Consider the following 27,944-nt stretch of genomic DNA (forward strand, 5'->3'; position numbering starts at 1 on the left):
TTACTATGTAATGGTAGTATTTTATTCCAGCGATTAAGTAGAAAATGAATAAATTATATACAGTACAGAATATATTTCTGAGACTTGGCTGTGTTTTACAAGTGTTAAAATCAGAGACATACTTCCTTTGCTATGGATCATACACTATTCCACTAAGCAGTATACAGTTGGACTCCCTGTGTTTTATGAAATAGTAGAAGGGGTGATCTGCTTTTACTTCTTCACCAGGAAAACTGCGAACGGACATGACAGATGCTGTAGCACTGGCGGCCTCAGTTCCCTTTTCATTAATCTCTAGGAAAGTCTGGTGATAAACATCATATACAAACATATCACTCTGCTTTGTCATCCCAGAGAAATTTGCCTTAGTGTGACTGAACACATCAGAAATTCCCAAAGATGAAAGAATGTTTTTCATGGAGAAGCTTTTCTCTATCCTGAACTTTGGCATATACACAGCTACATTCTGCATTTCTAAGTTCCTCATCCATATGTTTAATTCTTCAAGTGAAAAGCTTTGTTTTACCTGGAAAAAAAATAAGCGGTTAAAATCATATAACTTGGCCTGGTGGTCTTTGCATATTGCATGGGCTGTGGCTGAACCCATGCTATATGCAGTGAGAGTCAGCTGTTTGTTAGACTGGGTTCACTCTACGTTTTTGCAATCCGTTTTTGCAAAAAACGGGTGAAAAACTGATGCAATTGTGTGCATTCATTTTGATCTGTTTTTCCATTGCCTTCAATTATAAAAAGAACTGGATCAAAATGGATCAGTTTTTTAAACATACACAAAAACATAGTCGACCCCATTTTTGTGTCTGTTAAAAAAAACTGATTCGTTTTGATCCTTTTTTTTTTATAAAGTCAATTGCAAACAATTGCATCCGTTTTTTTAATCTGTTTTCCATGTTTTTGCAAAAACGGATTGCAAAAACGTAGTGTGAACCCAGTCTTACAGTTGACACCTATCTGCAAATACAGGGAGCGGACTTAAAGATTTTTTTAAAAATAATTAATTTTAAACAAAAAGCATGTAGTGTTTCCCCCATTTCCATAACTATCCAGGTAAAAAAAACAAAACAGCAGCAGCCTAGTAGTACCAGGGTAAGAAGGACTATTTATTTAGGCCCTCTCTAGCCTAATAATTCCAGCCGGCCACCATCCAGTACAGGAGTGTCACCCCCACAACTTGTTGACCTGCTGAGAGACACACTGCACTCATGCCAGCAACGAAGGGGGTTAACTGACCCCATTCCTTGCTGGGATGGGTGCATTGTGGGGGGTTTCATACTTAACAGCCTGATGTGTGCTGGGCTCTGGCTCCTGAAATGTTCGCTTAGCCAATGAGCAGCTGAGGTGGGATATCACTGCAGCTGCTGATTGGATGTGCAAATACCCCAGCAGTTTCAACTAAGCCAATCAGTGGCTGCAGCGGTGTCCCACCTCTGATTGACTGTTTGTTGGAAGAATGACAGCCAGACACTGGTAGGATAAATTAACCCCTTCCCCCCAAAGGAGCACAGTCTGGAACATGGGCTGAACTTAGCCCCTAGGGGCCAGGCTTTCAATTTTTGGCCACAAAAAAAAGGCCACCAAAAATGACATACACATAAGCTATGGTGTTCTTTAAAGAAATTCCTTTGAGCTCTTTGGGAGAGATGCATTGCACCCCGACTTAACCCCCTGATCTCGTACTGCACCCGTGCCAGCAGTGAAGATGGTTAAGTTACCCTATTCCTTGCTGGCATGGGTGCAGTGCACGGGGCAGAGGGGATTTATACTCACCATCAAATGTCTTCTTTCATTACCAGACTCAGCACACTGGGCTTAATGTGTGCAGGAGTCTGGCTCCTGAAATGTCCAATCAGCCAATCAAAACTGGAGACTCCTGCAGCTTTAGCTCAGCCAATCAGTGGCTGCCGCAGTTTCCCACCTTAGCCGGTGATTGGCTGATCACTGGAAAAACAATGCAAGACACCGGAGGGTAAGTGTAACTCCCCCAATGAAGCACAGTCTGGGCCACAAGGGGTTAATTTAACCCCTTGGGGGCCACACTGTACCTTTTTGGCCCTAAGAAAAACCATACACATAAGCTAAGGCATTTTTAGACACCATGCCATACCAAAAAAAAAGGCAAGTATGTAAGGCATTTCATAAACTTCCATTGACTTCCAGCCAACAACTGGCCACTGGTGCCTGACCACCCCCCCCCCCCCCCCCCCCCAAAAAAAAAAAAAAAGTGCCTCAATGTGACCTGGACATCCGTGTATCAATTACCTTTGGTCATGAAGGGGTTAATAAGTAAAGTTAACTGAATAAGCATTCATAGGTAAATAATCTTTTATGTATTATTAAAATTATTAATTTTTTCTCTATTCTGAGACATACCTGTTTAAACACAGCATTATTATCGGGAAGAACTATGATCATACTGAAATCTTGTGATACACCATATGGAAGCTCCAGCACTTTTATGCCAGGGTTCTCAATGTATTTTACATTGAAGTAACTGGTGGTACGCATCATATTTACCATTACTTGTTTATTCTGAAAAACATAGAAAACAAAACAAACAAAAAAAAACTGATTACTCTTCTATAAAATGCAGAATTAATGAAACACTTCATTGTGCCATATTCCTTTCCATTTGTTTCATTCATGAACTATAAATCCTACCTGGTACCTATCACTGTGTAGTTTGCATGCAAAACAGCTGAACAGTGAGGGGTGTTGGGTGTCAGAACCTAGTTGATCAGTGATTGATGACCTATGCTGTAACCAGGGTTGTGGGTCATGAATAGAGATGAACAAATTTACAGTAATAATGAAGTGAAGCGTTTCGTTATCTCTGAAATCAGCCTGCCTCCATTTAACTCACTGCCGCTCCTGCTGGGAAAAGCTGGATCCAGTCCTGGGAAACTTCTCCCAGTTTACCAGCACAGGATTCCACTTTTCCGAGTACCTGGAGAGGAGCGGCAGTGAGCTATAAGGCAACTGGATAATGAGAGGATTGCAGAGATAATAAAGTGCTTTGCTTTGTTATTACTGTAAATTTTCTCATCTCTAGTCATGACTGCTGGATAAATTCTAGCAGCAGTGAAAATAGTGGTCCTGGACCCAACAGGATTAGAGATGAGCAAACCGGGTTCGGGTTTGAGTCCATCCGAACCCGAACGTTTGTCATTTGATTAGCTGGGGCTGCTGAACTTGGATAAAGCTCTAAGGTTGTCTGGAAAACATGGATACAGCCAATGACTATATCCATGATTTCCACATAGCCTTAGGGCTTTATCCAAGTTCAGCAGCCACCGCTAATCAAATGCCGAAAGTTCGGGTTCGGATGAACTCGAACCCGAACCCGGTTCGCTCATCTCTAAACAGGATATAATAGTTTCAGTTCCAACAAGAGTGGAATTTTAACCCATCTCTGTTACAGCAATAATTTTTGATTGCACTTTTCTTTTTTCTTTTCCACTTTCCATGGATTTGGTCACACCACATTTTGCCCATCTGAGCTACTGATACATTGGAAAAATTACAGAATATCCGGCTGATGTATCCATGCTTGGACAGATGTGGGCATGTACAGTGTTTCAATGTTTCAAACATAGTAAGCCAGTGTCTACATTTGGGTAATTTACTGAATGCATTAAAGTTTTGTCTCGGACTAAAATGTGCTATAAACCAAGCTTTTCAGTCTAAAACAAAACTCATCTTTGCTCAGTAAATAACCCCAACATAGTTACTAGCTGACTATATTTAATCCATTACAATGAATGGGGCACGTACTTGTCCGAACATAAAAATGGGTATATACACACAATAGGGGACATTTATCAAACTAATTGCGCCTATTTTTAGTCTAATTTATCTAGTTTGCGCTCAAAATAAATCTAATATGAATTTATGAAGCTTTTTTTAGACAAGACTATTCAAATTAGATGCGACTTTTTGAATTAGATTTTTTGTTGTTAATTAGATCAAAAGTGCGCCAGAATTCTTTTTTTAGCAAAATTTATTAACTGCGCAATTTTTAAAAAAGTCTCTGCCACAGTTCCGTTTAGCTGTTTTTTTGTTAGGCTGGGTTCACACTATGTATATTTCAGTCAGTATTGTGGTCCTCATATTGAAACTAAAACCAGGAGTGGATTAAAAACACAGAAAGGATCTGTTCACACAATGTTGAAATTGAGTGGATGGCCGCCATTTAATGGCAAATATTTTCTGTTATTTTAAAACAACGGCTGTTATATTGAAATAATGGGAGTTATTTACTATTATGGTGGCCATCCACTCAATTTCAACATTGTGTGAACAGATCCTTTCTGTGTTTTTAATCCACTCCTGGTTTTGGTTGCAATATGAGGACCACAATACTGACTGAAATATAATGTACGTAGTGTGAACCCAGCCTAAAACAACAATAATGGATTTTGATGTTTCTGTCCAATACCCCATTCATTTCTATGTATTTTTATTGTGCTCTGTTTGTCATAGTTGTGCTCCATGTTCATGTAGTCCGTCGTTGTTCTGTTTTTTTTTTTACGGAAAAAAAAAATCCTGCATGCACCTTTTTGAAACAGAACATTATATTATAGCTAGACATGAGCGAACCGGGTTCGGGTTCGAGTCGATCCGAACCCAAACGTTCGGTATTTGATTAGCTGGGGCTGCTGAACTTGGATAAAGCTCTAAGGTTGTCTGGAAAACATGGATACAGCCAATGACTATATCCATGTTTTCCACATAGCCTTAGGGCTTTATCCAACTTAAGCAGCCACCGCTAATCAAATGCCGAAAGTTCGGGTTCGGATCAACTTGAGCATGCTCCAGGTTTGCTCATGTCTAATTATAGCCAATGAGGACAGAACTAAACAGAAGCTATTTCCGTTCACAAAGCCAAAATGCAAATGGACCATTAAAAAAAATGAACATTTTGGAACCAGTTTGCATCTTTCTGCTTATCAGTTTATGCTCCTCCGTTCAATTAATATGGACGGATCCATTAGTAAATAAGAAAAATGCTAGTGTGAACCCAGCCTTAGCCTTAATTTACACTAAGGGGGACATTTATTAACTCCGACGTTTTCTGTGCCGGACTTAAAAAGGCCCCCGCAGCTCCGATGGTACGGAGATTAATGTAGAGGCGGACTGCCTCTACATAAATCCCACGGGTGCCGGTGTGCGCGGCAGGAAACCTACCCCAGCTCAGAGCTGGAGTAGGTTTTCTGCTTATTTTTTTGCTAATCTAATGATGAATAGCGCGGACTCTGAGTGCGCCCACAATTGCAGACTCACAATTACAAGCAGCACTATGGACCCATTCAGTTTAAATTGCCTGATCCACACATTCTGTATGTGATATGAGGCTGTGATCCCTATTCCTGTATAAAATACACTATTCTGTATAGAATAGGTCCATGCATTATGGACATCCTATGGATGCACTTTCCGTAGGCTCTCCGTAGCTACAGATCCATGGCTATGGAACATGTGAATGTAGCCTTTATTAGACAGCATGAAGTATAAATAAGACATACCGACATTCTTGTAAAGGGAGCCTTGTATGTCTTCATTTGATTAAATGGTTTTGTCCAGTTTGCAGCAAAATATAATGTATTTGCAAGCACTAATGCTGTGTCGGTGGAAATTGACCGATCAGGTAACAGTTGTTGAATTTTCCCTGTAAAATAAATATTTAAATCCGTTAGTAATGATGGTAAATTGGAATAGGCTCAAATTCAGGTTATGATCACCGAGTAAAATAGAAGACAAATATGACTGTAATTTTGAGGTTAAAATACTGCTGGACTTTCAATATAATAATGTGCTCCATTAAAGCCAATTAGAAATTGGCCAGCAGTGGACACACTCTCAGTTTTCGAAAAGAAATAATAACGTCCATCATTTCGCTGTTTGGCCACCTGTGCAATAATAGCTGTTGGTACATTATTCTAGTTCAGGTGGAATAATTTGCCTTTAGTTTAATTATGTCCGATATGTAACATGCATGACTTTTTTTTTATTTGAGAGCTTTAAAAAAAATTAAAACCTTTTGTTAAAAAAATAAATGCTCCTTAAAAAATTGCTCTATGACTATGCTTATAACGCTTTTATTTTTTGTTCTATGGGGCTGTCTGAGGTGTGATTTTTTTGCGCCATGATGTGTACTTTCTATCGATACCTTACTTGCGCATATGCAAATTTTTGATCACTTTATTACAATTTTTCTGGATTTGATGCAACAAAAAATGTGCAAATTTGCACTTTGGAATTTTCTTGCGCATTCGCCATTTACCGTCTGAGATCAGGAATGTGATAGTTTTATAGTTTGGGCAATTACGCATACACGACAATACCAAATATGTTTTTTTATTTATTTTTATTTCTAAAAATAAAAAGGGGGGGTGATTCAGATTTTTATTAGGGGAGGGGATTTTTTAGTATTAATAAACTGTTTTTTTTAATAAACTAACTAGAAGTCCCCCTGGGGGACTTCTAGTATAACTACATTGGTATCTCTTTGAGATCTATGCAGTATATATATACTGCATAGATCAATGAGATAGGCGATTTATTGCTCTCGGCTGCTGCAGCCAAGAACAATAGATTGCTAAGCCGGGATCAGCGCCATTACTGTGCAGACCCCTGGCTGAGATATAGAGGGGAGATCACCCCAAAACACCACCAGGTCTGCGTTAAAGAAGCCTTTTAAATGCAACTGCCAGCTTTGCCAGTTGCATTTAAATGCCTTATTAGCGGGCACAGTGATTAGACCTTGCCTGCTAATTGCCGCGGTCCCGGTGGTCATGGTGGTTCAGAGCGGGGTCATTGCGCAGCCCCCCTCTGAACTCCCCTAGTGGCGCCAGGATGTACATTTACGCCCTGGGTCGTCTAGGGGTTAAATAAAAAAAAGTGAGGCCTTTTCTGTATTTCAAACGTAGTGTGAATATTTAGGTTTTCACACACAATAATAACCTAAAGGCCATGTTCACACACTGTCTTTTTTAGTAAAAAATTTTTCAATCTTTAATGATTTCCATTAAAGTTTATGGAAACAATGGCCGTTAGTTCACACAATGCATAGAATAATGGCTGTTGTTCGAGACGACCATCAAATTAAAAAAAAATTTTGTCTGTCTTTTCAACAAAATTAAATGGACCTTAAATAATAACCATACCCAAAAGGGTGTTGAAAGCGGCCATCATTCAACATAAACTTATCTAATAATGTACCAACAGCCATCATTGCAATGACGGATGTAAAAGTATATTAAGAAACAGCCATTATTTGGTACTCAAAACAACAGCTCTTATTTTGATTATCCAAAAAAAAAATGTATACAATTTATTGAATATATATATATATGTGTGTGTGTGAAATAATAGAATCAGGGATTTGAATAAATCCCAGGAAACGGTGAAATGGCCGAGCTGTTCCATCATTTCCCTGAAGAAAGTATCTTTCAGGTAAATGATGGAATTGAATTCTATCATTTCCTCTGCAACATGCCTCCTGCTCCCCGCTTGCTATGTGATGCTGCTGATGCTGCCTCCTGCTCCCGACTCTGCTCACCTGTCCTTCTCCAGTCCCGTGTGCTGTGTAATGATGCCTCCTGCTCTGCTTCCCTGTCCGCTTCCGGTCCCGTATGCCGTATGATGATGTCTCCTGCTCCCGGGTCTGCTTCCCTGTCCGCCTCCGGTCCCGTGTGCTGTGTAATGCTGCCTCCTGCTCCCGGCTTTGCCCCCCCGTCTGCCTCTGATCCTGTGTGCTGTGTAATGCTGCCTCCTGCTCCCGGCTCTGCTCCCCTGTCCACCTCCGGTCCCATGTGCTGTGTGATAATGCCTCCTACTCCCCACTCATCTCCCCTGTCCGCCTCCGGTCCTGTATGCTGTTTGATGATGCCTCCTGCTCACGGTTCTGCTTCCCTGTCTGCCTTTGGTCCTGTGTGCTGAGTGATGATGCCTCCTGCTTCCAGCTCTGCTTCCCTGTCCGCCTCCGGTCCCATGTGCTGTGATGATTCCCCCTGCTCCTGGCACTGCTCCCCTGTCCGCCTCTGTTCCAATGTGCTGTGTGATGCTGCCTCCTGCTCCTGGCTATGCTCCCCTGTCCGCCTCCGGTCTTGTGTGCTGTGTGATGATGCCTTCTGCTCCCGACTCTGTTTCCCTGTCCGCCTCTGGTCCTGTGTGCTGTGTGATGATGCCTCTTGCTCTTAGCTCTGCTCCCCTGTCCACCTTTGGTCCCGTGTGCTGTGTGATGATGCCTCCTGCTCACAGCTCTGCTCCCCTGTCCGCCTTTGGTCCTGTGTGCTGTGTGATGATGCCTCTTGCTCCCGACTCTGCTCCATTGTCCGCCTCCTTTCCCGTGTGCTGTGTGATGATGCCTTCTGCTCCCGCCTCTTGCTCCCACCTCTGCTCCACTGTCCGCCTTCGGTCCCGTGTGCTGTGTGATGATGCCTCCTGCTGCCTAAAATTATCAGCTACCCGTTTTCTTTGTTAATTAGTTTGAATTAAATAATTTTCGTTTCAAAGACTATTGTCGCGTTACTTAATAAATATAGAGGCGGATGACTCCTGACTTGTTTATTCCATCATTTCCCTGAAATGGGTCAGTGATTTGATCAAATCACTGACTTTTTTCAGGGAAATGATGGAAGGGCTTGGCCATTTCATCATTTCCTGGGATTTGATCAAATCACTGACTTTTTTCAAGGAAATGATGGAAGGGCTTGGCCATTTCATCATTTCCTGGGATTTGATCAAATCACTAGAGATTTCATCAAATCCCTGAATTCTATCATTTCACTGCAACATATATGTTTATTTAAAAAAAATTGTGATGGTAGACATGCCTGCACTGATAAAGCACCCATTACTATGGATGAAATACTGCACATTGTAGTCAATATATAATATACAGTAAAACCTTGGTTTCCGAACACCTCGGAGTTCGAACAATTCGGTTTTCGAACTAAATTTCCCCCTGAAGTTTTGCTCGGTATCCGAACATTGCTCGGTATCCGAACAAAACCAGGGGGATAACTGTCAGCTGAACTGATGTTCAGCTGACAGTTAGAGGTGTTCGGAACACTGAGAGGCAGGAGTGGGCGGCTATTTAAACTTGCCGCCGTGCTCCTGCTCCAATCAGCTGCGGGGGACACCCTGTAAAGAAGTGGGGAATCCCATCATAATGATGGGATTCCCCACTTCTTTACAGGGTGTCCCCGGCAGCTGAGAGGAGCAGGAGCACGGCGGCAAGTTTAAATAGCCGCCCGCTCCTGCCTCTCACTGCGGGGACAGGCTGTAAAGAAGCCGGCTCCCAGCGCTGTCCTCCTGTCTCTCCCCACCAGCCCCTCCGCCCCCCCCGCCGGCCCGGAGCGCTGTACACCCCTATAGACTGCGGCGCGCCCGCAGCCCCGCTCACCAGCTTCTTGCTCCCGCTGCTCCCCGCCGCCTCTGCAGACTCTCTCTTACTCTGCAGAGGCGGCGGGGAGCAGCGAAGCAAGAAGCTGGTGAGCGGGGCTGCGGGCGCGCCGCAGTCTATAGGGGTGTACAGCGCTCCGGGCCGGCGGGGGGGGCGGAGGGGCTGGTGGGGAGAGACAGGACGACAGCGCTGGGAGCCGGCTTCTTTACAGCCTGTCCCCGCAGTGAGAGGCAGGAGTGGGCGGCTATTTAAACTTGCCGCCGTGCTCCTGCTCCTCTCAGCTGCCGGGGACACCCTGTAAAGAAGTGGGGAATCCCATCATTATGATGGGATTCCCCACTTCTTTACAGGGTGTCCCCCGCAGCTGATTGGAGCAGGAGCACGGCGGCAAGTTTAAATAGCCGCCCGCTCCCGCCTCTCACTGTTGCGGGGGGTGTGGAGTGTTTTTGCACTCTGTGGGCCGGGTGCTCTGCACCTGACCCACGGAGTGTAAAAACCAATTAATCACATTTACATTGTTCCCTATGGGAATTAACAGCTCGGTTTTCGAACTGCTCGGTTATGGAACAGCCTTCCAGAACCAATTATGTTCGAAAACCGAGGTACCACTGTATATATATATATATATATATATATATACATATATATATATATATATATATATATATATATAATTTACAAACCCTGTGACCGGTATACAGTATGATCCAGCGTGGGGCAGTGGCATAGTGCATAGTGACAGCGGTCGCAACGGTCTCCCCTGCGACCAGGACGCCACCGCACTGCCCCTCTCCCTCTTGTGACCGCGGCAGCACACACACCAGTGAGCTCTGTGTGCGACGGGGAAGTACTTCTGGCACAGGGAGCGTCTATAACAAGCGCCCCCCCCCCCTATGCCGGAAGTAACATTTTTATCTGCTTTGCACAAAGGGGGGCTAACATGGGGGGGCAACATAAGGGGGCTAACATGGGGGCATCTTTAAGGGGGATAACATGGGGGCCATCTATCAGGGGATAACATCGGGGCAACATAAAGGTGATAACATAGGGGGCAACATAAGGGGGAAAAGATGGGGGCAGCATAAGGGGGCTAACATGGGGGGCAACATAAGGGGGCTAACATGGGGGCAACTATAAGGAGGATTACATGGGGGGCAACATAAGGGGGATAACATGTGGGCCATCTATAAGGGGAATAACATGGTGGGCAACATAAGGGGGATAGCATAGGGGCCAACATAAGGGGGCTAACATGGGGGGCAACATAAGGGGGATAACATGGGGGCATCTATAAGGGGGATTACATGGGGGGCAACATAAGGGGGATAACATGGGGGCATCTATAAGGGGGATACATGGGGGCCATCTTTAAGGGGGATTACATGGGGCCATCTACAAGGGAAATAACATGGGGCCATCTATAAGGGGGATAACATGGTGGTATCTATAAGGGGGATTACATGGGGGCCATTATAAGTGGGATTACATGGGGGCCATTGTAAGGGGTATTACATGGGGGCCATCTATAAGGGGGATATCAGGAGGGGGCATCTATAAGGGGGATAACATGGGGGCCATCTATAAGGAGGAAAACATGGGGGGCGTCTATAAGGGGGACAACATAGGGGGGCCATATATAAGGGGGATAACATGGCGCCATCTATAAGGGTGATAACATGGGGGCATCTATAAGGGGGATTACATGGGGGCCATTATTAGGGAGATTACATGGGGGTCATCTATAAGGGAGATATCATGGGGGACATCTATAAGGGGAATAACAGGGGAGGCATCTATAAGGGGGATAACATGGGGGTCATCTATAAGGAGGACAACACAAGGGGTGCCATCTATAAGGGGGATTACATAGGGGGCGTATACAATAGGGCATGCACAGAGGGATGCATGTACTAAAGTGGTCTACACAAAGGGGGAATATACTAAAAGGGGGTCACAGAGTCGACCTACCCACTAAACGAGGGTGTAAAGGGGCCAATACAGATGTGCAGTGTGTATATAGATGAGGGTGGTGCCAGAGTGAGGAGCCTAATATGTATGTCTGGCAAATTCTGTGGATTCATGGCTCGGAGAAGTTCTCATAATGACCCAGGGCAGAAGAAGATGAAAAAGGAAGAACTCCGATCAGAGAAGACGTCCCCTGCGAGTCACCTGATATAAATGCACTGTAATGTATATAGTGAACAGAACCTGTGTAGAGCTGGGGCTGCCTCTATATGACTGTATGAGGTGATATTGATATGTGTACAGTGGATTATTCAGTAGCAGTGGTCAGTATGTGGTGGTGTTAGTCAGTATGTGGTGGTATTATTTGTTACTTGTTATCTGGCACTGTGTTTTAAATTATTTAGTAAACTGGATTTGGTCAGTAACAATATGGTGGTGATGGTAGTGGTTGTGGTGTGGTGGTAATATTTCCCCCAACTGTTATTCCTAAAGGCATTTACTATTTATTTTTGTTACAAGGATCCCCAAACTATTTTTAGAATAGGATCCCCAGCATTCAGTTGTAGTTGGCAGCAAGTATTCTATTCTCCTGCTATTACAGAGGAAATAAAAGTGGTTATCTAAGCATATTAAAAAAAACACAAAAAAGTACCTATAGAAGTCTGAATGCTTCCAAGATAATAATAATAATAAAAGTACTTATAAGGCTAGAGATAATCATGTGACTGCATCTTAGGCTGTCTTAGAGCATTTCATCAAAATAGCTGACTAATCTTTCTGAAATTAAACATGTCCTTGAATGGCTCTGCAAATGGAAAAAAACCCAGTTATGGCTCTTAGAAGGCGGGGAGCAATAAACAAGAACACAAAACCCCAAATTGGCTGCATTCTTACAGAGGTTATGTTTTTTTCAGAAACTGCACCCCTCTTGTGCTCAGTTTGTGTGTGGTATTGCAGCAAAGCTCTATTGAAGTAGATAGAGCCAAGATATAATACCACACAACCTGAGGACAGGTTAACCAACTGCAGACGTCCATAGACTTTAAATGGCCAGGTGGTCAACAAATAATTGGTGGACACAGTATCGCTTCAAAATTTATTTGGAATTTTGTTCTGGTTTGGAAAAATGAATAATATATTGGATCTGCATGTTATATTTGATAAAAACTTTGAGCTATGAGTGATATATTTTGACTAACTCTAAGTGCTATGAATAGAATGGGAAACGTACCTCGTGTCTGCTGAGTAATCCAGTCATTAATGTATTTCCTTGATGTTTCTGGGTCATTCAAAAAATCCAGTTGATCCAAACCAGCATCATATAAATTCTTAGTGTCATTAAGAAACGTCTGGCAAAAGATATGATGTAAGTAAGAAACAGTATGCTTAATAACATGTATTAAAATGGACAGAAAAGTCTACATTTCCAGAAGATCCAGTAACCTACTGTCAGATGAAAAGAAGAAAACTTTCCAGCACAAAGTCCACAAAAGGCTGATGTTTATTGTAGAATCCAGATGAAATCACAAAATGGGTGGTAAAAAAAACACGTTCACGCTAGATGCTGTCAGGAATGTGCACTTAGCCTGGTGTGAACTGGGCCTGTTTTGCCTTTTGTCTGACACACCCGCTTTCATTTCAGCCTCCTGGCAGTGCAAGGGTTACACTGCTCACTACTGGCCTTGATTGTTGCAGCTGAGCAGTGTTCTTTGACTGACAGATTCCTCTGCCTGTCTGAAGCTTGGGAGATCAGAGCACCGGTCCAATGAGGATCCGGACTGGGCTCTTGGTCAGCATAAAACAAAGTTGAGGAAGCCTCTCAGCACTGGCTATTAGGTAAAACTAGTCCCAGCTCCCCTTGTCTTCTATTCCTGCGTTCCCTGTCCTAACCTCCCTTACTATTGCTATTGTTCTGCCCGTCACCCGACCACCGACTCCCGACTATTTACTATTCACTTACTGATTTTGTACTTCGCTGCCCGTTGTTGCTGACTTGGCTTGTTCATTCTGCTTTATTGTGTTTGTTCGTCTGTCTGCGTTTTGTGTTACACATATTAAGAGTAGGGTCCGACTCCGTCGTTGTCCACGGTCGTTTAGGGCCATCCATGGTAAGTAGGCAGGGACAGTGAGTGGGTCTAGCTTCAGGGCCAACTGTCTCATACTGTCTCTGTCTGTGTTTTCCTGACAGATGCGTTTTGGTCATAAGGTCTTGATCACAGCATAGTTAAAAACATGAATTTGCTACTGTTAAATAGACCAAGGTAAAAGGAAGAAGGAAAGAAGAGGGGGGGGGAGGAGGAGTTACCCCCTTCACTCCAATCCCAAGCTTATTTATATTACAAACTCCCCTCCTTCCCTCAATGTAAAGATGACTAGTTACCCTAGCATGTGTCTGCATTATGGCCGAACAGCTATAATGGACCCTTGTTCAGCTTGATTTCTTAGGCTGCATTCATACATCCGTAATATACAGTCAATAGGATGACTTTATATCACGGACTAACGGACTTAACTCTTACAGAACTCCCTGCAAAATAATTTATTATGATGCAGTGAGCTTCAAAACAGTTAAAGTGGTACTCAAGACAAAAGGCTGGCCCCCACAGCGCTAAATCAGCGGGCTCTTGCTGGACACGCCCTCCCCCCCTCTGCTCTCACAGAGTTCGGGGTATTACCGACCCGGCTATTGCATTGCCTGCTCAGCCATTCAATGACTGCATCCAATCAGTTGTGTCATGATGTTGCAAGAGGGAGAGTTCAAGGGTACCATCGGGGGTCTGGAAGTGGGTGGTAGCACTGTTGGGGCCAGGGGACTGGCAATTAAAGCATTCTTTATTATGTTTCAACATCCAATGCCTGCACTGTTTTGCCCAGGTTACCCCTTTAAAGCACCATGCTACTGAACTTACGCACCCACATCAGTTCAGTAGCAAAGAGTTTCAGCTGTTTCAGACAATATACTGATCATACAAACAGCCATCAAACAATAGTAATCTCCTTGTAAGAAGTGCCCCCTTATAACCTGGCACCTTCCCGCTAAACAAGGACCACATTCCCAATATTTAGCACAACTTCAAAATTACTGACACTTTCTCATGTACCTCTTCCAATGTAATCCTATACAATGTACACTTAGGGGGACATTTATTAAGTCCGACGTTTTTTAACGCCGGACTTAAAAATGTCCCCGCATCTCCGGTGCTACAGAGATTTATGTAGAGGCGTACTGCGGTGCGCACGGCAGAAAACCTACGCCACCTGAAAGGTGGAGTAGGTTTTCGGCGTATCTTTTGCCGGAGCAAAAGATAAATCGCGCGGACTCTGAATCCGAGCCCCCCCGCCCCGCCCCCTCCACACCCTCACCCTGCCCCCCGGCGGACCCGGCGGAAAGTGCCGATACGCACCTTAATACATGTCCCCCTAAGTCCAAGAGGAATTTAGATTGCACAATAAACAATACACAATAAAATTAAATATGGATGCCCCATGGGCAAACATTTCTTTGGATGTTGTGCTATTCTTTCAGTCAGTTATTTGTTAATTTGCCTGAGTATTAGGTCTTTGTACTTTATTTTAGTGTGAATAAATTCCTAGCCATACACCTGTCTAAAAATCCACATCAAAATATGCAGTGAACCATGCAGGCAGATTTAGTTGACTTTGGTGCAGAATTTATTCACAAATTTTACTCATTCCATGGCTATGTTCCCACAAATTTTTGGTTGTATTTTTATAATGACAGCCAACATTAATGATCATAATCATTAACCCCTAGCTGCGCCAGTCAGTAAAAGAACGTCCTTGTGGGATGCTAGTTTCAGCACCAGGATGTACTGTTACTGACCTGGTGCTCACTGTTTACACAAACAGTGACCGGGAGCCACAGCTAAACTGTCAGCCAAAAGGGGTCCAGCATCGGCCATCGCCGGCATTGGTGGATTGGTAATTGGTGTGGTATGAAACACATAGGATTAAATTGGAATCTCTGCAAAGAAAAGGTAAATTACGCTTCCCGAGCGACGTACATAGCGATCTGACAGCGGTATTTTACTTGGATATCTTCGGCTAGCCCCGGACACCCCACAGAACCTTTTGGATCGGCAAATCAAAGTGTCAAAAAGAAGAAATCACCACTCCATACAGGACCGCATGTTACACTACGGGCGTAAGTTACAGCATTTCCGTCCCGAAACAATGGTCTGGTTCATTTTTTACAACGCCGCATATGATCCGGGCGTAAGTTCTTACGTAGTGTGAACTGTGCAGCTGTAGATCATATACTTTCCATTGTACGCAAACTACGTAAATCTCCGGCCGCTTATTCATGGGGCGCGCTACGGCCGGAAACTTACGTAGTGTGAACCTAGCCTAAATCTGCATGTATATTTCACTGTACATTTTGATTTTGATTTTCAGACTAGTGCAACACTGAGTAGCTATGGTCACAACATGTAAAAATTACGACCGTCTTCCATAACAGCCGTCATTGTACAAATAATGTTACAAAAATAACAGACTTTTTTTGCGCAATGGTATTTTGCGTTTTTTTGGCTATTGTTATGAAAGATGGCCAGCATTTTTACATATAGTGAGCCTAGTCTATTACTGCAAATAACTGCAGGTTTGCAGCAAGTGCAGGTGAAAAGTATATGATATTTATATCTTTTACTGTACTTGCTGAGTAAATGTGGTAATTCGGGAAAACCATGTGGTGCAGGGTGGTTCCTAGCCATGTGACACACTACCAGCCAATGGCTACAATATGTGTGCCAGTGACAGCATATACAAACATAATAAACAATATTATCAAATTTATATCAAGACTTTCTTACTGGAAGAAACTGAACAGTCTTTTCCCCAAATAACTTGTTGACATTCATCAGTATGTAATCGCCTTCATTTTTCACTAGTTCACGCATAAGATTCTTGCAATTGGAATGGACTTCCTTCATATCACTAAAATGTAGCACCTGAAATAATAACAGAAATGATTACAAATAGTAATTGTTATTATTGCTCCAAATTGTCTACTGGGTAAATAAGAAAGTTGATTAAAAAAAAGTTTGCATCTGTCTTGGGGAAATTCTGTGAGTTGCTCTGGAAGGAATCTTGAAATTTGCAAGTAATTAAAGCGACTCTGTACCCACAATCTGACCCCCCAAACCGCTTGTACCTTCCTATAGCTGCTTTTATTCCAAGATCTGTCCTGCGGTCCGTTCGGCAGGTGATGCAGTTATTGTCATAAAAATTTACTTTTAAAATTAAAGCTCAGTGCCCTATATCTGTCCCCTAACTTTGCACCACCATCATCATCATCACCATCATCATCACCATCATCATTAGAAATGCTTCAGGCAGATTGCCTATTATTCCCCACCTGTGTTACCACAGCACATGGGCTGGATCATTAAGACACCTGTGAAATGTTCAAACAGAAGTAAATGTTCCAGTGGCATTCCTAATGATGAAGAGGGTGGGGAGGAGGGACGGAGGGGGTGGTGCAAAGTTAGGGCACAGATACACCTTTAGGGCTGCAATTTTAAAAGTAAATTTTTATGGCAATAACGGCATCACCTGCTGAACGGACCGCAGGACAGATCTTGGATTAAAAGCAGCTATCTGAAGGTACAAGTGGTTTGGGGGGGGGGGGGGGTCAGATTGTGTATACCAGAGTGCCAGAGTGCCAGTGTATACTATAAGGGACATTTATGAAGTCCGGCGGTTTTTACGCCAGGATTATAAATGTCCCCGCAGCTCCGGAGCTTAGGGGATTTATGTAGAGGTGCATTGCCTTAACATAAATCCCAATCGCACGGACAGGCTCAGAGCTGGCGTAGGTTTCAGTATAATTTTTCCTTGGAAAAATTGATAAATGTGGTGCACGCAGAGGCCGGGCCCCCTCTGCGTGCTGCCTCACCCCCTGTAACTCCCCCTCTCTGCCCCACTGGCGAAGGTGGCGCAGATGGGGCTGATGCAAAAAAAAAAATATTCGCAAAAATACCCTTTGCAAATATTTTTACGCCAAACAGCCCCATCTGTGCCCAAAAAAGGCGTTTTTGTCTTTTTATCCATGTCCCCCTATGTGTATATACTCCGTCCGGGATTCCCTTAGCCGCAGCACAATGTAAGTTCAGTAGTAATCACGGGCGTTGTTGAAAATCGGCAACAACCGTTGTGATTATTACTAAACTTAACGTTGCGTGAACATAGCCTAAGGGTGTTTTTCCACTACGGAATATTCGTGGAAATTTCAAGCAGAGGCCACGCGGCAGACTCCACCTGAAGTCCCGCCTGTCCCATTTTTTCAGTGATGTTCTCAAGTTCAATCCGCAGTTTGCCTAAAGAATTGACATGTCAGTTTTTTTGGTGGACGATGGATTGAGCTTGAGAACACCACTGAATCAAAGAGGAAAGTTTTCTCTGGTGGAATTGGAGCGGAATTTGAGCAGAAAGCGGAAAATTCAAAGCTCCCATTGACTTCTATGGGATTTCTCTAACGGAATCCACTCAAAGACATGTCAATTCTTTGGACAGAAAGCGGGTCCACGGCCTCTGTGTGAACAACAGAGTGGCAATCCCATTGAACACAATGGGCCATTGCTCTGTACATATTTTAGAGGTGGAATTTCATGTGTAAATTTAAGCTCGGATTCTGCTTGATATTCCTCCCCTATGTGAACATACCCTTGCTTTAGAATGCACATTATGCATTATACATTGTTAAAGAGTTTCTATGAGCTTTTAGAGTAGAAACCATATAATAAAGTAATTTTAACATTTTTTAACTTACCTTGCCCATCTGTGCAGCAGTGTTGCCCCTAGCTCCTAAATATACCATTGAAAGTGCAGTTATTATGCTCAGAGGAGCAAAAACTATATTTTGACCCACATCACTTCCACAAATCGCGTTTAGAACATCAACAGCAAACTTGTTGTTTGCAGCACATATATCCATCTCCAACAACTTCTAGACCTGTGGAGGAAGTAAGGGTGGCATTGAGCATAGTTATTATATACATATTTCAACAGTAAGATTAGTCTACAAAAGTAAGCCTACGGTTCTGTGCAACTTGAATCAATAAATGCATTTAGAACCATTGCTGCCCGTGTCTGTGATGTTATTCTTATAGAATTGTTCCTTTATATTGACCGTGAATAGTGTCAAAAAGGCAGGGCCTATAGTTTTCTGGGTCCTAGCACAGTGCACATTGCTGATTTTGCAAAAGGGCCAGCACACAGCATAGTGAGGCATAGCAGTCCATGGGCCCAGGGAATGATAGGCTCAGTCTCCGTTACACTAGCCATAAAAAGGTGTTTCTTTATGAGGATAAATACACAGACAAAGGACAAAAGGGTAAAGGTTCTGGAGCTATATTGTTCCCATACAAAGCTCTAGTTCAGCATTTAAGCTCTTATATGGTCTAAATAAAACTTTTTGCTATGTTTCCACAACAGGAAAATTACATCTATTTCTCTGGATGGCCATCATTTTAGCTAACAAAGATGGCCATTTATTGGTAATGGCTGCCGCATATCAAGGTCAGGATTTGATCTTTTGGGAAATTTTATCTTTAGCAAAGCACATTTAAAGTAGAATTTCACTGCTCATATTTACACGTGGCCTCACTATATAGTTATTTTTTTATTTTGCAAAGATTGTGTAAAGTTAAAAGTATTGTTACCCATCATGCTGTAATCTGTTATGAAACGTAAGGTTAATTACACTTATACATAACTAATATCTTCTGTTTCTATGAATATATTAATAAAAACTGTTTTCATTGTTTCCCTGTGTCTAGAATTAGCTTTTGTTTAAAGGTAAGAAACCAATCAGTTTGTAAATGTACAGATAGATAGATAGATAGATAGATAGATAGATAGATAGATAGATAGATAGATAGATCGATCCAAAAGGAGGAAGCCCTCAGACATTTGGACAGGTGGATTATTTACTCATGAATCACAGAGAGCAATGTTATAGCTCACTTTTATGGTGCGTTTACACAGAAAGGTTATCTGGCAGATTATCTGCCAAAGATTTGAAGCCAAAGCCAGAAATGGATTTGAAAAGTGGAAAAATCTCAGGCTTTCCTTTATGACCTGATCCCTGTTTATAGTCCATTCCTGGCTTTGGCTTCAAATCTTTGGCAGATAATCTGTCAGATAATCTTTCTGTGTAAATGGCCCCCTAGGGCCCTATTACACCAACAGATATCTGACAGACTATCTGACAAATTGTTGAAGCCAAAGCCAGGTACAGACTATAAACAGCGAACAGGTCATAAATAAAAGACTGGATTTCTCCTCTTTTTAAATCCATTCCTGGCTTTGGCTGTCAGATATCTGTTGGTGTAATAGGGTCCTTAACCTTTGTCAAGCCTTTGCCAAGGGTGAATAAACCACCGTTTTACACTATTTTGGAGGACTGCAACTGTTCTTTTACTGATAGACTATAGTCAGATAAATAAGCCATAGCTATATCCATGTTTTCCAGGCAGTCCCCAGGCGGTATCCTCCCTCTGCACGGAGTGGACAGTCTGAGGAAGATGAGCGCAGATAAGTTTTGCTTTGTACCAAAAAAACTAATCTGATTCTCTCATCTCTACTAGAAACCTTTAACTGGAACGATAAACAATAAAAATGTTTTTCATATATGTAATAAAGTCAATAAGCTCCGCACTGCTTAACTGATTTATGAAGAGCAATATGATAGTAATATACTACTGCTGGAATGTTACACGGCCTATTTACATATCACTGATCTGTAATTACAGTGACTGTTTCCTTTTGGCATTACTATATGTAGATATAACCTTCTAATACATAAACAAACATGATGTGGCTTCATTTTGTATTCCTTCATAATAATAACTACAAACTAAAAAATTTCAAACATATTCCTGTGTGCAAAATAGACAAACTGCCATTGTTATAAGCCAGGTTCAGTTATTGCTCACCCTACCATCTGGCCCAGTTTGTATCTGCCATTTGCAGTTCCATCCCTTTTGATAGGAAGAATAATGCAACAAGCTAGACTATCCTTCCCTTCAACAATGAAACAGGACAGAGTCACTGGGGTCCATCACCCGCCACTGGTGTCTATTGCAAAAATTTTAAGAAGTAGTGGGAATAGAAAGCTAAACGTATGAAAAAACACCTGATGTATACACATAGTATTTTGGCCAGTATTTCTGTCAGCATTTGTAACCAAAATCAGGAACCGACAGAAAAAACTATAATGGAAAGATTTGCACAGTTTCTGTACTTTCAACCCAATCCTGGTTTTAGTTGGTTTAGTTGACTAAAATACTGATGAAAATACTATGTGGGAACATAGCCATAAAAGAATAACCTATTGACTGCATACCAATGGGTACCAAGAGTTCTTGATGTGTAATACTCTCTCTTTGTTAACTCTTACATACTCTAGTTTCACATGCAACAGTCTGTGAATATTCAAGTAAGAGGGGGTACATTTGTTGGGTATATATGCAGTCACTAGATTTTTGTTATGGGTGTCTTACAGATTTTTTTTTTTTTTAAATCCTTCTAAAATTATCCACAAACAAGAAAGGCCATATGCCATATTGTGTAATTGTGCTAACACCTATTATCCTTCACAATATTGCTTTAACTGAGTAACTAAGTATATCAAGATGTTTCATTTGAGGTGTTTCCTTGAATGACAAAACTTTTAGAACGGATTCCGCCCTGTGCTAAAGCTTAGAAGAATTATTACACTAAAAATAGCCCTGAAACACCTTCCATGGGAACACCAAGCATATAAAATGATTTGGGGGGTAGGATCTCCTACTTTCGGCACCTTCCATGATGAAAGTACCCTCAGGGTACCTTGAAGTGAACCTGTCATCTGGAGATTACGTAGTAGAGTGCTGACGGTTTACATAGGTCTTGGGGAAAAGATACACATATTACCTTTTATTAAAGCATCTCTCTACCCACAATTTGCCCCCCCCCCTCTCCCCATACCGCTTGTACCTTTGGATTGCTGATTTTAATCCAAGATCTGTCCTGGGGTCCGTTCGGCAGGTGATGCAATAATTGTCTTAAAAAACACCTTTTAAACTTGCAGCGCTGTGTCAAATTGGTGTGGCCTAGAGTGTCTATGCCATAGGCTTTCACCGCCTCTCTGTCCCTCCTCCCTGCCATCTTCACAATTAGGAACGCCCCAGACAGCATTTCTTCTACTCATCTGAAAACTGAACATGTGCCTTTACGATCCAGCACATGTGCAGTATTCAGAAAAGTGATGATTAGGAGAAATGCTGCCTAGGCTATTCCTAATGATGAAGAGGGTGGGGAGGAGGGGTGGAGGGGTGGACTTATCATATTCCTGATCTCGCACAGTAAATGGCGTAAGCGTAAAAAAATCCAGACAAATTGTAATAAAAAGCGTTCAAAAAGTCGCATATGCGCAATCAAGGTACCGATAGAAATAACACATCATGGTGCAAAAAATAACATCTCACACAGCCCCATAGACCAAAGGATAAAAGCGTTATAAGCCTGGGAATAGAGCGATTTTAAGGAACATATATTTGTTAACAATGGTTTGAATTTTTTACAGGCCATCAGATACAATATAAGTTATACATGTTACATATTGTTGTAATCGTAACGACTTGAGGAACATATATAACAAGTCAGTTTTACCCCAGGGCAAGTGGCGTAAAAACGAAAAAAAAAAAAAAAAACAAATAAAAGAAATGCGTTTTTTTTCCAATTTCACCACACATTGAATTTTTTTCTGGTTTTGCAGTATACTTTATGAAAAAATTCAGCCTGTCATTGCAAAGTACAATGAGTGGCGCAAAAAATAAGGGCTCATGTGGGTTTCTAGGTGAAAAAATGCAAGTGCTATGGCCTTTTAAGCACAAGGAGGAAAAAACGAAAATGCAAAAAATTAAATTGACCCGATCCTCTAAGGGTTAAGCTGTCTGTAACGACAGTGTGCTAAAAAAGAAACAAACTGTTTTTCACTGCAGTGATTTGCCAAAGAAGTGTGGCCCAGTCAGTTCAATGCCATGCCTCTTTGGCACTTCACTTTAGCTCCCTGACTCTTTCCTATCTCCAAAGACAACGCATTATCCTTTGGAGTTACAGGAGGTTTGGCTGGATCTTGTCTTTGAGCTCTAGCCTGGACCCCAGAGTTATGTCACCATCTGTGATCAGCCCCTACAGCCTACATCATCATCACCTGTCATAAAAGCTAATATATAGTGTCCCCAGCACAAGTGTGTCACTAAGTTTCTTATGCACCTGAGTAACTCATTCAGGTTCTCCCAAAGGGGATGAAGGAAAAGTGTGTTGTGTGTTTTCCCCACTAGGTCTCCCTGCTGTATTCAATGTACGTATTGTATTGAGCACAGCTGAAGGAAGCATTGGGTTAACTGTTTTGTGTCACATGTTATGTTTTTCTCCTATAAGAGGTGCAGGCCTTTTTCCTTCACTTTTCTGCCTATCTACTATCTTCTCTCTTGCACACACACAACCCCACCAATCACAGGCTAGTTAAAGTAACCCTGGTTAGTATGGTCTTTTAGTTGAGTCAGTAGAAATGGAGAGAGACAGAGAGCTTTCTCATGCAAGTGACTACCGCTAGGATGCTGTTCTAGCCCCTCAGGAGGGAGGTTGTCCTCTGAGGAAAACCTTGTCCACGGCCAGGATACCTTCTACAACACACAGAGCAGTCAACTGGAGTTAAGTACTGACCCCAGTAGGGCAAAGCAGCAATTAAGCCTACATATCCTACTGCAACACATGGCTATTCTGAGAAGTCTTGGAAAGTCTGCTCAACCCAGCCCACCTGGGACCTCATACTACCCTAGCAGGACGGGTATCCCGATACTAAAGGATATAAGGTAGTCAGACCTACAGTATCTATAGGTGAGTACGAGTATCTTTTTCCCTTCTCAACTACTCTATCCTGGCAGAGTACACTGCTACATTTAACAGGGCTTTCAAGACGTTCCTCAACTCTACTCTGTTTTCACAACTCTTATTACTATTACCTCCTACATGCACCTGCAGTTACCAAAGTGTGTTTATTCTGTATGGAAGTTTCTACAAGTAAACGCAGTTATCCTGTTTATGCTTTTGGACTCCAGTTTATCATTCTGCACCCACACCTATGCACCAGTTCACACTTGGGATATCCAAACCTCGAGTGCGGTGCACTTTGTCCAGGGGTGGGTTCCAACACCACTCCTGGTCACTGTGAAAAGTGCCCAAGCGACCCTACACATACAGAGCTGCCACAACACCGCAGAAGCTTCCTGGCATACAGCACACACATATATCTTTATTGGGATATTTAGATGGCATAAGGTGTGTTAACCCCTTGACAACCATGTACCCATATGCCATGGCACCGTTAGGGGGGTTCAGAGAGGGGTCACACCGTGGCCCTCCTCTGAACCATGTGGCCCTGCTCAGAGCGATTGCCTGGGACGATATAGAAGTCCCCGTCGATCCCATAAGTCCCATCCCATAATAAAAGTTAAAACACCCCCCTTACCCATTTTATTAATAAAAATAAACAACAACAACAAAAAAACATATTAGCTATCACTGCATGTGGAATCACCTGCACTATTAAATTATCACATTCTTTATCTTAACGGTAAGCTACGTAAGCACAAAAAATAGCAAAATGCTAAATTGCTGATTTTTGGTCACATCAAATCCAGAAGTTCCGCCTGTCCCATTTATTCAATACGATTTCCCACGTGCACCCCGCCATCTGCCAAAAGAACTGAAATATCCCATGCAAATTCCCTAATAGAGCAATTTTAAACACATTTAGTTTTTTTTAAATGTTTTAGTTTTTTAAAAGCAGTCAAATAAAACAATAGTTATATAAATCATAATCATACTGGCTTGAGGAACAAAAGCAAAGGGTATAAACACGAGCCACCCCCCTCCCCCACCCCCAAATGAAAATAATTGCTTTTTTACCAGTTTCGCTGCTCAAATAATTTTTATCTGGTTTTACAGCATATTGTTTGGACAAATTAGGTCTGTCATTGCAAAGTACAATTGGTGTAGCAAAAATGAAGGGATAATATGGGTCTGCAGATGAAAAAAAGGAAGCGCTATGGCCTTTTAAACACAAAAAGAAAAAACAAAAATGCTACAATTAAATCTTGTGTTGAATTATGTTACAGAAAGAGCAGACAGAAGAAATGCAGCAGATGCTGCAACCTCACTGTGCAATAGTCTGCAGTGAATTTAGAAGAATTCTGCAACAGGTTTGTACAGGTGAACTGGCACTAGGACTGTGACATGGGTGTAAACAGGGTGAGAGGGCTGTGATGGAGAACTAAGGGAAAGCAATGTATTCTGGTAATTGTAGTACTGAGTAACTGCTCAACCAGGAGGTGTGACCAGGTCCAGAACAAGGACTCCCAAAACAAATAGATTTCCATTGGTCTCAGAACTGAGGCAGACAGCAAAGCTATATGCTTCTGCAGCATTTTTTTTTTTACTTGATGCCATCATACCCTTTTAATCATGCCCTAAAGGGACTAGGCCACTAACAACCTTTATCACATAGCCTAAGGATAGATGATAAATGTACGATCAATGGGGATCTATCTGCCAAGAAACCCACTGATCAAGGAAAGTAGTGTTTGGCTATGTTCACACAACCTCAGAAATAGAGAAAAGGCGGACGATTTTGCAATTCAAAATAATGTCTGTTATTACCACAATTTAAACTGCAGTGCAATGCATTGAAGTCAATGGAAATATGGATGTCCAATGCACACAATGTATTGAATAACGGACGTTTTCACCGCAGACATCAAAATAATGATCATGACAATTATTTTCGGACATCTTTTGCAAACAGCGGATGTTTTTTTGTTAGTTGTTCACACACAGTTTTTCTTTTATCACCATTCTTTCTCCGTTTTTACTATTAAATTCAATGGACTTTTCAATTAACACACACCCAAAGGCCAATTAGTAACCCAAACTAGAATAATGTACAAACAGCCGTCATTGCACTAAGGGGAGGCCAGACAGCTAAATGATGTCCATTATTTTAGATTCAGAATGACGGACGTTTTTTTTAACCTGCTGAAAAAACGTGAACATAGCCTTTCTTGTAAATGGAACAGTAGTGTGCTTGTGTGACTCCTGCTTCATCCACTGCTACATGCTGAATGCAATAGTGCTCAGTTAATGAAACAGCAACCATACAGTACAGTTATCACTTATCCTGTGGATAGTGATAGATATTAGCGGGGACAAACCCTTTACCTTTAGATGAATTTGGCCTTGTGGATGCAATAACCAATCACTGCTCTCTTTCTTTTCACCAGAACTGACAGCTGAGCTGTGATTGGTTGCTGTGGGCAGTTTACACCAGTCTAGATTTTCCACCCTTTGATAAATCTCCCCAGTAGTTCTGTCAGATTATATCAGTGATTTTCAACCAGTGTGCAGTGACACATGGTCGGGTGTGCCGCGGGGAAAGTTCCCCAAACTATGGTGCCCCTGCAGATCGCCCCACTGCTGCTGTCCGCCTCACCTACTGGCCGCCTGTAGTGCCCGGACGTGCTCCTCCTATCGAATCAGCGGAGACCGGGAGCGTGGTGCGTCGCACTCAAGTTTACCTTCAGTTTGTGTTATTTTATTACTTTAAAAACGATCTATTCTGACCCCTATAAGTTCACTATTTTTCTATCAATTGGGCTGTTTGAGGGCTCTTTTTTTTTTGCACCATGACCTATTGTTTTAAACTGCACTAAATTGGTGTAGCTGAGTTTTTTTGATCATTTTTTCTGATGTATAATGTGACAGAAATCAGCAATTCAGGCAGAGAGGGCACCTCTCTATATGTCCCTTGTTCCTGCACAGATGGTGTGAAGAACGACGAATAAAGTCTTCTAGTGGCCGTCTTAGTGGGTGCTGCTGCATTTTATCTTCTGATTCTGCTTGGAGACTCTATTATCAGATTGGTAATTGGGCAGCACAGAGTTAATGAAAAGGCCTCTGGCTACCATTGACTACCAAGTTATATATTTTATATTACAAACTTCTAAAAAGAAAAGTGACCAGACTGAAAATTACAAGATTTCAGGAGCGTTTTAAAATAAAGATAAAAAAAGTGAATAATCAGAAAATCATTACAAATATACTCAACATAAAAATTTGATGTAAGCAATAGGTCATTTTCTGATGATGACAAATTCCCTTTTAAGCAGAGATACCAATAATGGCGATGATAAAACCTACCATTTAGGAGTTTTACACAATTATATTTCTATACTATAATACTTTTGCTGCCAATCATTGTTTTCACAGTTGGAAGCTCAATGGTTTCATGGGAAATCCCCAGTCTAACAGCTATCCTAGACAAATGAAGTAATAGGATTAAAAGCAAACAGACAGAATGGACAATAACTTATGAAGGAAGAGGCAGAAGAGGCCAGATACCTTGCTTCCTGATGTCTGCTGGTTCCTGCTATGAGCTGTGCTGCTGCACCTCTGTATATAAGCACCTTGCCACTCCCCTGGCGATATTCCAAAGATATACTTGTGCAATCCTATTGTTTGCTATAAGAAACAGATGAGACATCGAGAGGAGAAAACATTAAAGTTGAATTCATTCTTTTACAGTCTAGGTGTGGTTTTGTGGTTTTAGGTTACCTGTGAAGTGACAGATGTATGCTTTCTCCATCTTGTGTGGTCATCCAGATAGCATTTCATGGAAAACACAAGCATTTAAAAACTAGACAGAGCTTCTTTAACATTTTGGGGGAGATTTATCAAAGGGTGTAAAATTTAGACTGGTGCAAACTGCCCACAGCAACCAATCACAGCTCAGCTTTCCTTTCAGCACTGCCTAAAGCTGAGCTGTGATTGGTTGCTGTGGGCAGTTTGCACCAGTCTAAATTTTACACCCTTTGATAAATCTCCCCCTTTGGGTTTCCAATCTAATGTACCCACCAAGGTGTTAATAATTAAAGCTTCATTTTTTAAAGAACCTTCTGTCAGGATGGTATCTTTGCAGAGCATTATGCGCCCCTCGGCTCGTGCTGTGCGGCCGAGAAGGTGCTGAAATTCTTGTATTCTGTTTGTTTTTGTTTGCAGTGTGTGAACACTGGTTTATATGCTCACTTTTGTTGGGAGACCCAAATTCACCTGCTGAATTCTGTCTCGCCTTGTCATGGTTAATCTGTGTTTTGGTTCTGCTGTGACTGACAGGCTATCCTGCCAGTGAATCTGTTTTGTTCTCAGCTGTCTGTGCTTGGAGATCAGGGGGTTGGTCCAATTACATTCTGGACCAGAGCCCTGGTCTCCTATATAACAAACCTCAGTCTGTGCACTTATTGCTGGTTATTGAGCTTGTCTCTGCCTGCTTGTGGTTCTGCTATTATCTGTCTTTTCTCTGACCCTTCTGCCTTGTGTTCTGAACATCCTTGCTAGCCGCCGGCCCCTGACCATATTGCTTGTTTTTTGACTCTGCTTATTGGATTGTGATTTCGTACTGTGCTGCCCGATTGTTGTGACCCAGACTGTCGAC

At 42.2% G+C, this 27,944-nt stretch overlaps 1 protein-coding gene across 1 annotated transcript; it reads right to left on the reverse strand.

Moving 5' to 3' along the window:
* LOC138783420 (leukocyte elastase inhibitor-like) lies at positions 1-26,919 on the reverse strand. Its single transcript, XM_069958112.1, has 7 exons — positions 26,855-26,919; positions 18,180-18,362; positions 16,222-16,359; positions 12,621-12,738; positions 5,541-5,683; positions 2,389-2,547; positions 1-526 (listed from the first exon to the last, which is right to left on the reverse strand). Exons 2-7 carry the CDS (start codon positions 18,342-18,344, stop codon positions 131-133), a joined length of 1,119 nt encoding a protein of 372 aa, XP_069814213.1. The 5' UTR covers positions 18,345-18,362; positions 26,855-26,919; the 3' UTR covers positions 1-130.
* Between the last annotated feature and the right edge of the window lie 1,025 nt (positions 26,920-27,944).

Source organism: Dendropsophus ebraccatus, chromosome 2 (genome assembly GCF_027789765.1).
Source record: "Dendropsophus ebraccatus isolate aDenEbr1 chromosome 2, aDenEbr1.pat, whole genome shotgun sequence".
NCBI classification, from domain to species: Eukaryota; Metazoa; Chordata; class Amphibia; order Anura; family Hylidae; genus Dendropsophus; species Dendropsophus ebraccatus.